The sequence below is a fragment of the Dendrobates tinctorius genome, unplaced genomic scaffold (genome assembly GCF_039654945.1).
Source record: "Dendrobates tinctorius isolate UK_male_01 unplaced genomic scaffold, ASM3965494v1 ptg000008l, whole genome shotgun sequence".
NCBI lineage: Eukaryota > Metazoa > Chordata > Amphibia > Anura > Dendrobatidae > Dendrobates > Dendrobates tinctorius.
The window spans coordinates 21,106,212-21,119,929 of NW_027361676.1; the positions used below are offsets into that span (position 1 = coordinate 21,106,212).

The following is a 13,718-nucleotide window of genomic DNA, read 5'->3' on the forward strand; positions in this document are numbered from 1 at the left end:
TCGGATTTCACACAGAAAGGCTTTTGGATTAGAAATCTGCAGGGAATGGGGCTAATTCATATGGAGATCTACAGCAGAAATCAGAGGCGACTTTCTGACACAATTCCTGTAGTAAATACGTGCCGGATTTTCAAATATAAAATGCGTGGACGCACCTGAAGAGTACAGCTAATGGCCAGTCCAGCCATACCCAGCCTGACATCCCAGCCTGACGTGTGGAACTTCTTCCAAGATGACCAGGAATAAGTCTAAACTGCTTCTGAAGACCTGTCCCCGGCCGTGTCTGACGGGAATCAGTTACTAGGATGGTGTGTGATGTGGTGCGGTATAACCCTGCCCCGGTCCCTTGACGCCGATTGACAGACCTCTCCTCATGTATCAGCTGTGGGAGGACAGACTGAGTCGTAGCTAATAAATACAAGCAGTCGCGTGCTTGGCTGATATGATGAAGACTAGTTCACGGCATTAGGCAGGTGACAAAGTCCTGGAATCAGGGTCTCGGGCACCACTCTATGTTGCCCGCAGAATGAATAAGGAAGAGGTTGGGGGCTGATGACAGTAGGGTGTAATTATCAGTAGTATTGCAGATGACAATTATCAGGCATCCAGCTCAGTAGACGATGGCAGCGCACTTTAATTTGTGCACACGTAAACCTGTCCCCAGTGGTATAATGTCACCTTAAATGCCACTAAGAAATATTTGAAAGTCTGGCATGCACTGGGTAAGAGCTCACGGAGAGTCAGTATTTGTCATCTATTACCTACAATCATAGTCGTCGCATCAAGAGCAGAGACCATTTAACGTGGCTGCCGGCTTTCCCTCACGACGAGCAAAATGAAAACCGTTCTTATTAAAGCAATGAGTTATAACCAGATCATCGCTCAAGCGGGAGCCGGTGTGCCTCCATCACCCGAAGTCACTCATCCTACGTCATACAGTGGTGAGTGTTTTGAAGCCAACAAAACCACGCAGTCCAGAACATTACCATAACACATGGGAGAATGAGCTAGCCTCAGATATTAAGTCGCTGGTTCAATACTTGACGCGCCCATGCGGTTCAACTGACGACAATATGACACCTCAGTCAGCAGGCTTACACAAAGATGCGTTTTTCTGTGGGATTAGCCGGCTAGGTGCACACATAGATCAAGAGACTCGACAAAAAATATGGAACAATGATTATGTCGACATATGGTCGTTTTTATCAGCCGACCAATAAACCATAGATAAGGAAAGGAGGACAAGCGAACGGTTATATGATAGAAATAGACCGAAAATAGAACAAACGAATAACTGGCTACAGGCGTTTGCAGTTCTAGGACGCAATATTGACCAAAGAATCCGGAATGTTGCTCCGAATTATACATATACCAGGACCTGATATATAATTCGTACAAGTCCCATATCGGTTGTGCCTGGCGGCGGTATGACGAGGAGTTCGCAGGTGGTTGGCCCTTCAGCCCAATATAGGTTGGGGAGTAAAATCAACAGATGTGTGTCTACGACTGCTGCTGTCACAGAAGCAGCCCCCTTTCCATCTACGACCACTAACTACTCCGCAGCCACAGGTCAACACTTAGTGGTCATACGAAAACCCGGGGCCTGCTGGTTAATTAACGAGGGAAACTGCCATTTCTACGCGTCATGCAGATATAGGCACAACTGCTGAGTTTGCAGGGGGGGTTGGGACACCCAGCAGCAAGGTGTAGTCGTCAGGCAAACAAAGCGCCTACAAGGCATAACCCCAGTGAGCGTAACCGTGATGGGCCCCTGGCTAAACCTCTACCCCAATAAAGAAGCAGCTCAGGGCAATTATTTGGTTTTAAAGATGCTTTTTTTTATCATTTTCAAATTCAGTACAACACCAACCCTGGCAGATAATCTAAAATCCGCTCGCGAATTCCCTGAAATCTTGCACCAAAAACTCGAAAAGGAGGTTGAACTAGGAAGAATGGCTGGCCCCTTTCAATCACTGCCTTTTCAAAATATCAGAATATCGACATTAGGCATTATTACTAAAAAGAAACCCGGAAAATATCGTCTGATCATCATCTGTCACACCCAAAAGGCGATTCGGTTAACGACGCTATCTCCCCAGAAGCTTCTGTGACATACGTGTCTTTTGACAAAGCGGTAGAATTAGTCCGCGCAGCTGGGCCCAGCGCACTGCTAGCAAAATCAGACATAGAGTTGGCATTCCGTCTATTACCCGTGCACCCCGAATGTTTCCACCTCTTAGTTTGCAAGTTGGACCAGCACTATTATTTTGATATGTGCCTGCCGATGGGATGTTCCATTTCGTGTCACTATTTCGAGCTATTCAGTACTTTCCTGGGCTAGGTAGTCAGATATGAAAAAGGGAGCAATTCTCTGATTCACTACCTCGACAATTTTTTGTTCGTCGGCCCCAAAAATTCTAAACTCTGCTCCTTCATTCTCGAAAAATTTAAATTTATATCATTGCATTTCAGCGTACAGCTGGAGTCACACATAGCGACTTACCGACTTACCAGCTATACCGACACCGATATCAAGGTGTCAGGATCGCTGGTAAGTCGCTATGTGATCGCTGGTGAGCTGTCACACAGACAGCTTCACCAGCGATCAGCACAGCGATGCCGAGCGCCCGGCATCGCTTGCCATCGCTGTAAAAAATAGAATTCAAATAAAAAATATTGTTATTCTCACCTTCCGACGTCCCGCGCAGCCATCCTCTCTCCACGCTCCGGTCCCAGTAATCCTTTGCGAGAATGACCGCGAGAGTCACGGTCTCGCGGGAGCGCAAAGTCTCGCGGTCATTCGTGCAAAGGATCACTGGGGACGAAGCGTGGAGAGAGGCGGGAATGCTGCGCGGGACGTCGGAAGGTGAGAATAACAATATTTATTTTAATTCTATTTTTTACACCTGATCGCTGGTCTCCCGCCTGTCACACGCAGCGATGCGTGCTGGCCAGCGGGAGACCAGCGATGAAAAATATGTCCAGAGGTTTCTTGCAGCGATCAGCGATACCGGCAGGGGGGCCGCTCGCTGATCGCTGTCACACACAGCGATCTCGCTGGTGAGATCGCTGTTACGTCACAAAAGTTGTGACTTAGCAGCGATCTCGCTACCGAGATCGCTGTGTGTGACTCCCGCTTACCGCTTTTACTCGAAAAAACAGTTGGTCCATGTAATGTATTGCCTTTCCTTGGCATCGAAATAGACACCAATTTAATGGTTTTTCACTTACCAGATGAAAAAATACAGAAAACACTGCAGATGTTAGAAGGTTTCTGCGAAGTTAAAGGGAACCTGTCACCCCCCAGGCGTTTTTAAGTAAAAGAGCCACCTTGTGCAGCACTAATGCTGCATTCTGTCAAGGTGGCTCTTTTATTTAGCGTCCCTTCCACCGCCGAAACAATCGTTTTTAAAATTGGTCAGACATACCTGAATTTTGACAGGGGGGCAGGTCTTTCCCCCCCCGGACACAGACGCCTCACATACGTCAGTCATGTCCTGCTTTTGAATTTGGCTCCCCCTCCTCAGCGTTCATTTCTTTTTCTCACTCCTGCGCTGTAATATTCTTTCTTGGGCATGCGCAGTTAGCGCTGCCCGTCCTATGACATCACATGATGTGACACCATGTGACAAGGAGGGGCGGAGCTCAGCAGAGCAGTGGTGCAGCAGGACCTGTGATGACGTCAGCACCATGTGACCAGGAGGAGAGGAGCTCAGCAGAGCAGTGGTGCAGCAGGACCTGTGATGACATCAGTGAGCCACCTTGACAGAATGCAGCATTAGTGCTGCTCAAGGTGGCTCTTTTACTTAAAAACGCCAGGGGGGGTGACAGGTTCCCTTTATAAAAGTCACCCTCCAACAGATGCCGTCCTTGCTGGGTCTGCTGACATTAGCCAGTCAGTAATGCAGGTCGGCACAGCCTTCTCTTGCAGATTATCGTTAGCAACAAAGGGCATATCCCAGCCTGGCCATAGAATTAAGCTTACTCGCTCATTGAAGGCAGACTTACTAGTCTGGAAAACATTCCTACAATCCTACAATGGCCACACCTGCATCATGGCAAAAGAAAGTCAAGCAAACACCTAGGGCTCGTGGTAGGGGGGCGTAACAAAGAGGGTTTTGCAGCAATCTACAAAAAACAATGGTGCAAGGGCAGCTGGCGGGAGCTATGGACCAAAGCAAGCTGGGGGTGCAATCAGCCCTACTGTATTAGAAATTTTCACAATAGCATCATCAGTGGATCTATGGGGCACTCAGTTGAGAAACGCTAACATTCGATTTCAAACAAAAAATCTGAGAACCGCAAGGAGCTTAAACCATATGTCGTCTGAATCCTTGCACTTACTCGCTCTTTTACGTCGGCTAGCATTACTATGCTTGAAACACAACATATCGTGTCGAGCCACATTAGTGGCAAATGTAGACGATAATCTCGTTAACTCACGGTTATCTTCCGATTGGCAGGCCTTCAGAATCCTTCTTCCTAATGCGCAACAATTGGGTATCCACTGTTCTCCATCCTTATGGGACACAGTTGCCAATCACTGATGCCCTTAATCCGCTCCTCCGTTACACCGGTTTCCAGGCACGTCTATGGTAAGGCTTGGGAGGAGTGGTGCTCTCTCTCATTCAGGGTGGGCCCGCCGAAAAGTGCGATCGAGCGAGATGCGAAGTGACAACGGAATTTTTGATTCAGCTCAAGGAAAGAGGGGAGGCGAGTACATCAGCACAACGGTATTTATCAGGAATATTCTTTTTCTTTCAACCAACGGGGTGGGTGGACGTTACAAAGTTCTTTATCAAACAAGCCATTAAAGGCTGGAAACGTCTTCAACCGAGTCAGGAATGTCATCGCCCCATTTCGTTGAGATTATTGCATGACATTATTTCAACATCGCAACAGTATGCAAGTCACAATATAAGGCACTCCTCATATCTGCAGCTTTATTGCCTTTTTCGGCGCACTACGCATTAGCGAATTGGGTCAAAAATAGCGAAGGAAGGCGGTTTAATAAACAAGGACTTAGTCATATGCAGCGACGCTCTGAGCATTTGCGTGCGAAAATCCAAGTGCGATCCCACCGGTAGGGGCACATGGGTCCTGTTAACTCATCAGATGGCCCAGTATGCCCACTAAAAATAGTCAAACGCTACGCGGTAATAAGACACGCAAGCAGATATTTTCTCTCACATACAGACGGGTCCCCTCTTACCAAGTATAAATTTCAGGCAATTTTCAAGCTGTGCTTGGAAAAAACTATGCTAATCTGAAGGAATATGGGACACATTCTTTCCGAATCTGGGCAGGCACCGAAGCAGTAAGAGAAGGAGTATCAGAGGCTGAAGTGCAGAGGATGGGTCGTGGGAAATACTCATGCTCCACCAGATGTATCGCGTCCTTAGGTCTCTGCCAGCATTTTTAGTATCTGTATGGGGGTGCTGTTGAGGCGCTAGCACAGACCATTGATTTGGCTCTCGTCATATCCAACAGACCAGACATTCCTCTCTCACACCACCTCCTCACCTCGGCCCCTCTCTGTTGGTGTTCCTCAAGGCTCAGTCCTATTCTTCTCCATCTACACCTTCGGCCTGGGACAGCTCATAGAATCCCATGGTTTGCAGTATCATCTCTACGCCGATGACACGCAGATCTAGCTATCTGAACCTGACATCACCTCCTTACTGACCAAAATCCCACAATGTCTGTCCGCTATTTCATCTTTCTTTTTTGCTCGCTTTCTAAAACTGAACATGGACAAAACAGAATTCATTATCTTTCCACCGTCTCACTCTAACCCTCCACCAGACCTATCCATCAATGTCAATGGCTGCTCACTTTCTCCTGTCCCGCATACTCGGTGCCTCGGGGTGATCCTCGACTCTGCCCTCGCTTTCAAGCCACATATTCAAGCCCTTGCCTCCTCAGGCACGCTTTTCATCATCTCCCGCCTTGACTACTGCAACCTCCTACTCTCTGGCCTCCCCTCTAGCGCTCTTGCACTACTCCAATCTATCCTAAACTATGCTGCCCGATTAATCCACCTGTCTCTCCACTATTCATCAGCCTCTCTTCTGCCAAGCCCTTCACTGGCTTCCTATTGTCCAGAGGCTCCAGTTCAAACTCTAACTATGGCATATAAAGTAATTCACAACCTGTGTCCTCCATACATCTGTGACATGGTAACATAGTAACATAGTTAGTAAGGTCGAAAAAAGACATTAGTCCATCCAGTTCAGCCTATAAAATTCTGTCGGAATAAATCCCCAGATCTAAGTCCTTCTAAAGAACCTAACAATAACTGTAAGATACAATATTGTTACGCTCCAGGAAGACATCCAGGCCTCTCTTGAACCCTTTGACTGAGTTCGCCATCACCACCTCCTCAGGCAGGGTATTCCAGATTCTCACTGCCCTAACAGTAAAGAATCCTCTTTTATGTTGGTGGAAAAACCTTTTCTCCTCCAGGTGCAGAGAATGCCCCCTTGTGACCGTCACCTTCCTTGGTATAAACAGATCCTCGAAGAGATAGTTGTATTGTCCCCTTATATACTTATACATGGTTATTAGATCGCCCCTCAGTCGTCTTTTTTCTAGACTAAATAATCCTAATTTTGCTAATCTCTCTGGGTATTGTAGTTCCCCCATCCCCTTTATTAATTTTGTTGCCCTCCTTTGTACCCGCTCAAGTTCCATTATATCCTTCCTGAGCACCGGTGCCCAAAACTGTACACAGTACTCCATGTGCGGTCTAACCAGAGATTTGTACAGAGGCAGTATAATGCTCTCATCATGTGTATCCACACCTCTTTTAATGCACCCCATGATCCTGTTTGCATTGGCAGCCACTGCCTGGCACTGGCTGCTCCAGGTAAGTTTATCATTAACTAGGATCCCCAAGTCCTTCTCCATGTCAGATTTACCCAATGGTTTACCGTTCAGTGTGTAATGGTGATATTGATTCCTTCTTCCCATGTGTATAACCTTACATTTATCATTGTTAAACTGCATCTGCCACCTTTCGGCCCAAGTTCCCAACTTATCCAGGTCTCCCGGTACTTACCTACACTCAACCTTCGATCCTCTCAAGATCTCCTTCTATACTCTCCTCTTATCTCTTCTTCCCACAACTGCATACGAGACTTCTCCCGTGCTTCCCCCATACTCTAGAATTCTCTACCCCAACACCAGACTTTTGCCTACCACGGAAACCTTCAAAAGGAACCTGAAGACCCACCTCTTCCGACAAGCCTACAACCTGCAGTGATCCTCAGTCTACTGAACTGCCACACGACCAGCTCTACCCTCTCCTAGTGTATACTCACCCATCCCTGTAGACTGTGAGCTCTCGCAGGTAGGTTCCTCTCTCCTTCTGTACTTGAGTGTGCCTTGTATTGCTCATGTTTATTGTACTTGTCTATGTATGCCCCTTTTTTCACATGTAAAGCGCAATGGAATAAATGGCGCTATATAAATATATAATAATAATGTTTCCTACCGTCAAAAAGACGCACGGCGTTGTGAACATTGTAATTACCTCTGGGCTACATCTCTCCGAGACAGTCTGTGTCTTAGAAGCAGAAATGTTATCATTAAGTCTCATTAGAGAAGAAGGAGCAGAGAGTGATGTCAGCCTGTCTCTGAAGTGTTTCCCCTCTGATTTATCTTCCAGGTGACCGCTTCTCTCCGACAAGTTCCTATGCAGCGGAGCAGGCGGGAAGCCCTCATCAGATAAGGAGATGCCAAGACCTTGGGCTAGACAAGAGGAACGTAGAAATACATTATTAACAGAAATCAAATCATTTTAATAATTCCTTTTTTATTATCTAAGGCCACGATTCATTCTTGCAATTGCACCTTTTCTGTTGTGCCTTATTCTTCTAATTTGCACTTTATTTGCAGTCAATTTTATACGTTCGCCTGTATTTGTTTTAGTTTGATTTATATTCGCCATTGTGGGTGAGATTTAAGGTTTCCAGATGTTTTGGGTTCCATCAAATGCAACTTTTTAGCAAGTTTCTACATTTTTCATTTTTGCCCAAACGTACTGCAGTCAAACTTCCCCAGGAGGGATTTTATGTACGTATGTATTTATGTATTGTATGTATTTTTTGCAACATTTTAATGGAACATGCATTTTTTTACACTAAAGTTGGGAAAATATATATATGACCAGATTTTTATCTGGAAATGTAGTGACACGGAAGTTACAAACTTTGTTAATTATCTGAATGATAATCCTTTCAATTTGTCTTTCACTTTCTGCCACGAAAAAAATAAAATTAACTATCTTGATGTGACATTAGTGGGCAACGATGAGACCACTGAAATTTATCCATATAGGAAAGAAACGGACTCAAATTCCATCTTAGAGGCCTCATCATGTCACCCAGTACATGTAATTAAGAACTGATTAGGGTTAAGAGAAATTGTTCTAGGCATGAATCGTTGGAGACAGAAGCGAAAAAAAACTATCTAGGTTGCAATCCAGGGGATATCCTAATTGGAGCTTACAAAGGGCAAAAAAAATTGTTGAAAAAAAAATGGACAGAAAAGTACTTTTAGAATCTAACAAAAATAAAGGTGCACAAAGTTCAGGAAGACAATGTGGTAATATAGTTTTCTCTACAGAATTCTCTCCACAGTATCACACCATCACCAATATTATCTGAGTCTTGCATGTGTCCAACCTATATCATTCATCTTTGCAGCATATATAATGGTATTTAACAATTTCCAGCAACTTCACTGAGTCCTGCATGTGTCCAACCTATATCATTCATCTTTGCAGCATATATAATGGTATATAGTTATTTCAACTCACCCTGCTTGTCCCCTTATGCTATTGAGGTCAAGTAACTTTTCAAAGCAGTTTATGATCCATGTAGGCCTGGACACTTGTTTATCTGCTAAATACATTTATTGTGTCCTGCTGTCCTAACTTAGTTTGATTGATTGCTAACGAGTAAGGAGAGAAAAAAAAAAAAAAAAGGAAGATCTTAGAACTGGCCTTCTAAAAATTCAGAGCTAGCCTGGGGATGCATTTATGCAGGGGGCATTTATGTACATGTAATGGAAGTACATGTATCAAAGTACGCTGGCAGTTATAACATGGCAGTTAGACAGGTAAGACAAATAAATAAATCTATTCCCTGTACATTTGGACTACCACAAATATTTACCATATGCATTTGTATAATTTATATCCTGGCCGCTGCATTTACACACATCCACCGCCCTGGCATTAACTCTCTACACTCCATCCATATTGGCCCCTCACTCCTTTCCTCTATGTATAGCACTCACGCTCTTTTCACATTGCTACACAGCACAGATCCATTCAGTCTCACCATTCAACATCAGAGACGCTCTCTCGAATCACTTAAACATCTGCTCACTCTTTCTATCCTCCTCCTAGTCGCAGGAGACATTGCTCCCAACCCTGGTCCCCCATGTTATAGAAAGTCAAACCCCCCAACTGCTACACTCAGAAACCCCTCTAATCTTATTAATATTCCATGCCTGCCATCTGTCTCTCTTAATTGTGCCCTTTGGAATTCTCGCTCAGTGTGTAACAAACTCTCCTTCATTCATGACTTTTTCCTTTCTAATTCTCGTAACCTTCTGGCTCTTACTGAAACCTGGATCCAGCAGTCAGACACTACCGCTGCTGCTGCTCTTTCATACGGGGGGCTACACTTCTCTCATACCCCAAGATCAGATAATAGAGCCCTGCTGGAGGCGTTGGTCTGCTCCTATCACCAAAATATACCTTTCAGGTTATCCCTCAAGTACCCTCACTTGTCTTCCCTTCTTTTGAGGTCCATGCCGTCAGACTCTACACCCCCTCCTCCATGCAAGTGGTGGTGGTATATCGTCCTCCTGGCCCCTCCCATCAGTTCCTGGATCATTTTGCCACTTGGCTTCCACATTTTCTCTCCTGTGACATCCCTACCCTCATCATGGGCGATTTCAACATCCCCATTGCTCTTCCCCTCTCCCCATCTGCTACTCATCTTTTATCTCCAACCTCCTCTTTTGGCCTTTCGCAGCTTACTAATTCTCCAACGCATGAAGACTGAAACTCCCTCGACTTGGTCTTCTCTCGGCTTTGTGCAGTGGATGATTTTGCAAACTCCCCTCTCCCGCTCTCTGACCACAACCTTCTTTCATTCTCTATCAAGAACTGTCAGGCTGCTCAGGTCACCCCCACTGTCCATATTTATAGAAACATACAGGCCATTAACACCCAGAAACTTATGAAGAACTTGCAGTCTTCATTGGCCCCTATCTCCTCCCTCCCATGTCCTGATTCTGCATTGAAGCATTAAAATGAAACACTTCAAAAGCGCCCTGGATGAATTTGCACCTCCTATACATAAAACACCACAACCCAGACGGCGACAGCCCTGGCACACCCTGGAAACACGTTTCCTGCAGCGGTGCTCCAGGTGCGCCGAACGTATGTGGAGAAAATCCAACCTACCCGAAGGTTTCATCCATTATAAGTTTATGCTTCGAACATACAACACTGCCCTTCATCTCTCAAAATAAACTTATTTCAACACCCTCATCACCTCACTGTCCAATAACCCTAAACGTCTCTTTGACACTTTTCATTCTCTACTCAACCCAAGAGTACAGGCCCCAACCACCGAGCTTCGAGCTGACGATCTGGCCAATTATTTCAGAAAAAAAATTGAACAGATCTGACAGGAAATTATATCCCAATCACTTCATACCATGCACTGTCCTCCCTCCCCCACTGCATCTAACTCACTCTATGATTTTGAACCAGTCACAGAAGAAGTAAGCAGGCTCCTTGCATCTTCTCGCCCAACCACTTGCACCAGTGACCCATTTCCGTCACATCTACTCCAGTCACTTTACCCTGCTGTCACCACTCACCTAACTAAAATATTTAACCTCTCTCTCTCTCTTCTGGTATCTTTCCCTCCTCATTGAAGCATGCCATCATACATCCACTACTTAAAAAACCATACCTCAACCAAAACGGTGCCGCTACCTATAGACCTATCTCTAATCTTCCTGTTATGAATGAGTCACCGAGGAAAAACAAAAAGCAAGCTAAGCCCAGAAAACCGGAGAGGTTGGTAACTAGCGGATTGCAGACCCCTGATCCTTTCCACACAACTAGCAGTAGCCGTGGAGCGTACCTACGATGGTCCTAGACGCCTCGTCATGGCCGGAGAACTAAATAAGCCTAAAGAAAGAAAAGGGAAAATCTAAACTGCCCCAGAGCAGACCCCAAAGCAATAGACAGCCCCCAACGTGTATTGTTGGTGAAACAAGATGAAAACACAAACACAGATAGGCTGAGCAAACGATGGGGCCCACACTAACTAGAAAGGACAGGAAAGGAAAGATGCTGTCTGCAATCACGCACAAAAACCCTGCCAAAAAGATGTCCAACATGTCTGATAGAAAAAAGCCCTGAAGTCGCTAGACTTCAATTCCCTATATCAGAACTCAGGTATATTCTGAAGACAGAGCAAAAGAGATCAACTGATCAGGGACAAAAATAAACTGAAATAATGAGATACAAGAATGGGAATTCAGCACAGCCCCAGCTGGGGCTGGCTGAACACAAAAAACTAAGTAAACCAGACAAAAACTCATATGAACAATAGCAGAGCAAACTTAGCTTTGAGAAGGCAGGATCCGAACTGGAAACCAGAAGCCCCAGGCAGGAGAAATCACCAGCAAGAAAATAGGGAGTCGGCTGCCTAAAATCCAATCAGAGACTCCTGATGTCCAATCGCAGTCCTCCTCCTCAGGTGGCAGGTCTCTGCCATTTAGATCAGCTTCATTACCTCCTTTCACCAACAGAGGGAGTCCAGATAGAGAACTCACTACTCCTATGTCAGCACAGCACAGCCAGCTCCATCCCCCTGACCAGAAGCCAGAGGTAAACCAGAAAATGAGCTCATAACATCTTCCCTTCATCTCCAAACTCCTGGAACGCCTGGTCCACTCCCGTCTTATCCGCTATCTCTTTGATAACTCTCTTCTCGACCCTCTCCAATCCGGTTTCCGCTCTTTACACTCTACTGAAACTGCCCTCAATAAAGTCTCTAATGATCTACTAACAGCTAAATCAAATGGTTATTACTCCATGCTAATTCTCTTGGATCTCTCTGCAGCATTCGACACTGTGGATCATCAGCTCCTCCTCACTATGCTCCGTTCCATTGGCCTCAAGGACACCGTTCTCTCCTGGTTCTCCTCCTATCTCTCTGACCGCTCCTTTACTGTATCTTTTGCTGGCTCCTCCTAGGCCCCCTCCTCTTCTCTTTGTACACTGCCCCTATTGGTCAAACAATCAGTAGATTTGGTTTCCAGTACCATCTCTATGCTGATGACACCCAATTATATGCTTCTTCTCCTGACATCACGCCTGCCTTTCTAGAAAACACCAGCGATTGTCTAAATGCTGTGTCTAACATCATGTCCTCACTATATCTGAAACTGAACCTGTCAAAGACTGAACTCCTTGTGTTTCCTCCCACTACTAATGTACCTATACCCAACATTGCCATTTCCGTGTGTGGTTCCACTATTATTCCCCAGCAACATGCCCGTTGTCTTGGGGTCATACTTGACTCCGAGCTTTCCTTTGTCCCCCACATCCAATCACTGGCTCGCTCTTGTTATCTGCACCTCAAAAACATTTCTAGAATTCGACCTTTTCTTACTTTTGACTCCGCAAAAACTCTTACTGTTTCTCTTATTCATTCTCGTCTCGACTATTGTAACTCTCTTCTAATCGGTCACCCTCTTACCAAACTCTCCCCCCTCCAATCTGTCTTGAATGCTGCTGCCAGGATCATATTCCTCGTCAGTCGTTACACCGATGCCTCTACCTTGTGCCAGTCATTACTCTGGCTACCCATCCACTCCAGAATTCAGTGCAAACTTATTACCCTCACCCACAAAGCTCTTCATGGCTCAGCACCAACCTACATCTCCTCCCTTGTTTCAGTATACCACCCTACCCGCGCCATGTGTTCTGCTGATGACCTGAGGTTAGCATCCACAATAATCAGAACCTCCCACTCCCGTCTCCAAGACTATACACGTGCTGCGCCAATTCTTTGGAATGCACTTCCCAGGTCAATACGATTAGTCCCCAATCCCCACAATTTTAAGCGTGCCCTGAAAACTCATTTATTCAGACTGGCCTACCGCCTCAACACATTAACCTAATCTATCCCTGTGTGGCACAGTCAAAAGTTTTACCATAACCATGTTCCCCGCATCATGCTCCCACATGCTTTATGCATCCATTAGCCCTCTGTGTCTGTACTGTTAGGCTGTGTGCACACGATGCGTTTTGTTAAGCGTTTCCGCAGCGTTTGAGCCGGCTCAGACGCTGCAGAAACGCTTAAAAGATGCATCAAATTAATTAGCATGCGTTTTTGGCTTTCTGTGCCAATGCATGCGTTTTTAACCGCTCAGGAATCGCTTAGCGGCTAAAAACGCAGCATGCTCATTAATTTCCGCATTGCTGAGCGTTTTTAGCCATCCCCAATGATCCCAGAAATCGCGTGTCAAAAAGCGTCAAAAATCGCGCAAAAAAACGTGCGGAAAAAGACGCGCGATTTCTGGGAAGGGGATCCTTTTCCTGAGCGTTTAAAAACGCTAGCGTGGGCACATAGCCTTACACACTTAACATTATAGCTGGTCCAAACAATCAGGGC

General features: G+C 45.6%; 1 protein-coding gene across 2 annotated transcripts in view; it reads right to left on the reverse strand.

Moving 5' to 3' along the window:
• Positions 1-13,718, reverse strand: part of MAP9 (microtubule associated protein 9) — a 207,139-nt gene that overhangs the window by 173,547 nt on the left and 19,874 nt on the right. For both annotated transcript variants that reach the window (XM_073576427.1, XM_073576428.1), the window contains exon 5: positions 7,535-7,752. In XM_073576427.1, the coding sequence (XP_073432528.1) occupies positions 7,535-7,752 (218 nt within the window). The remainder of the gene's footprint in view (positions 1-7,534; positions 7,753-13,718) is intronic.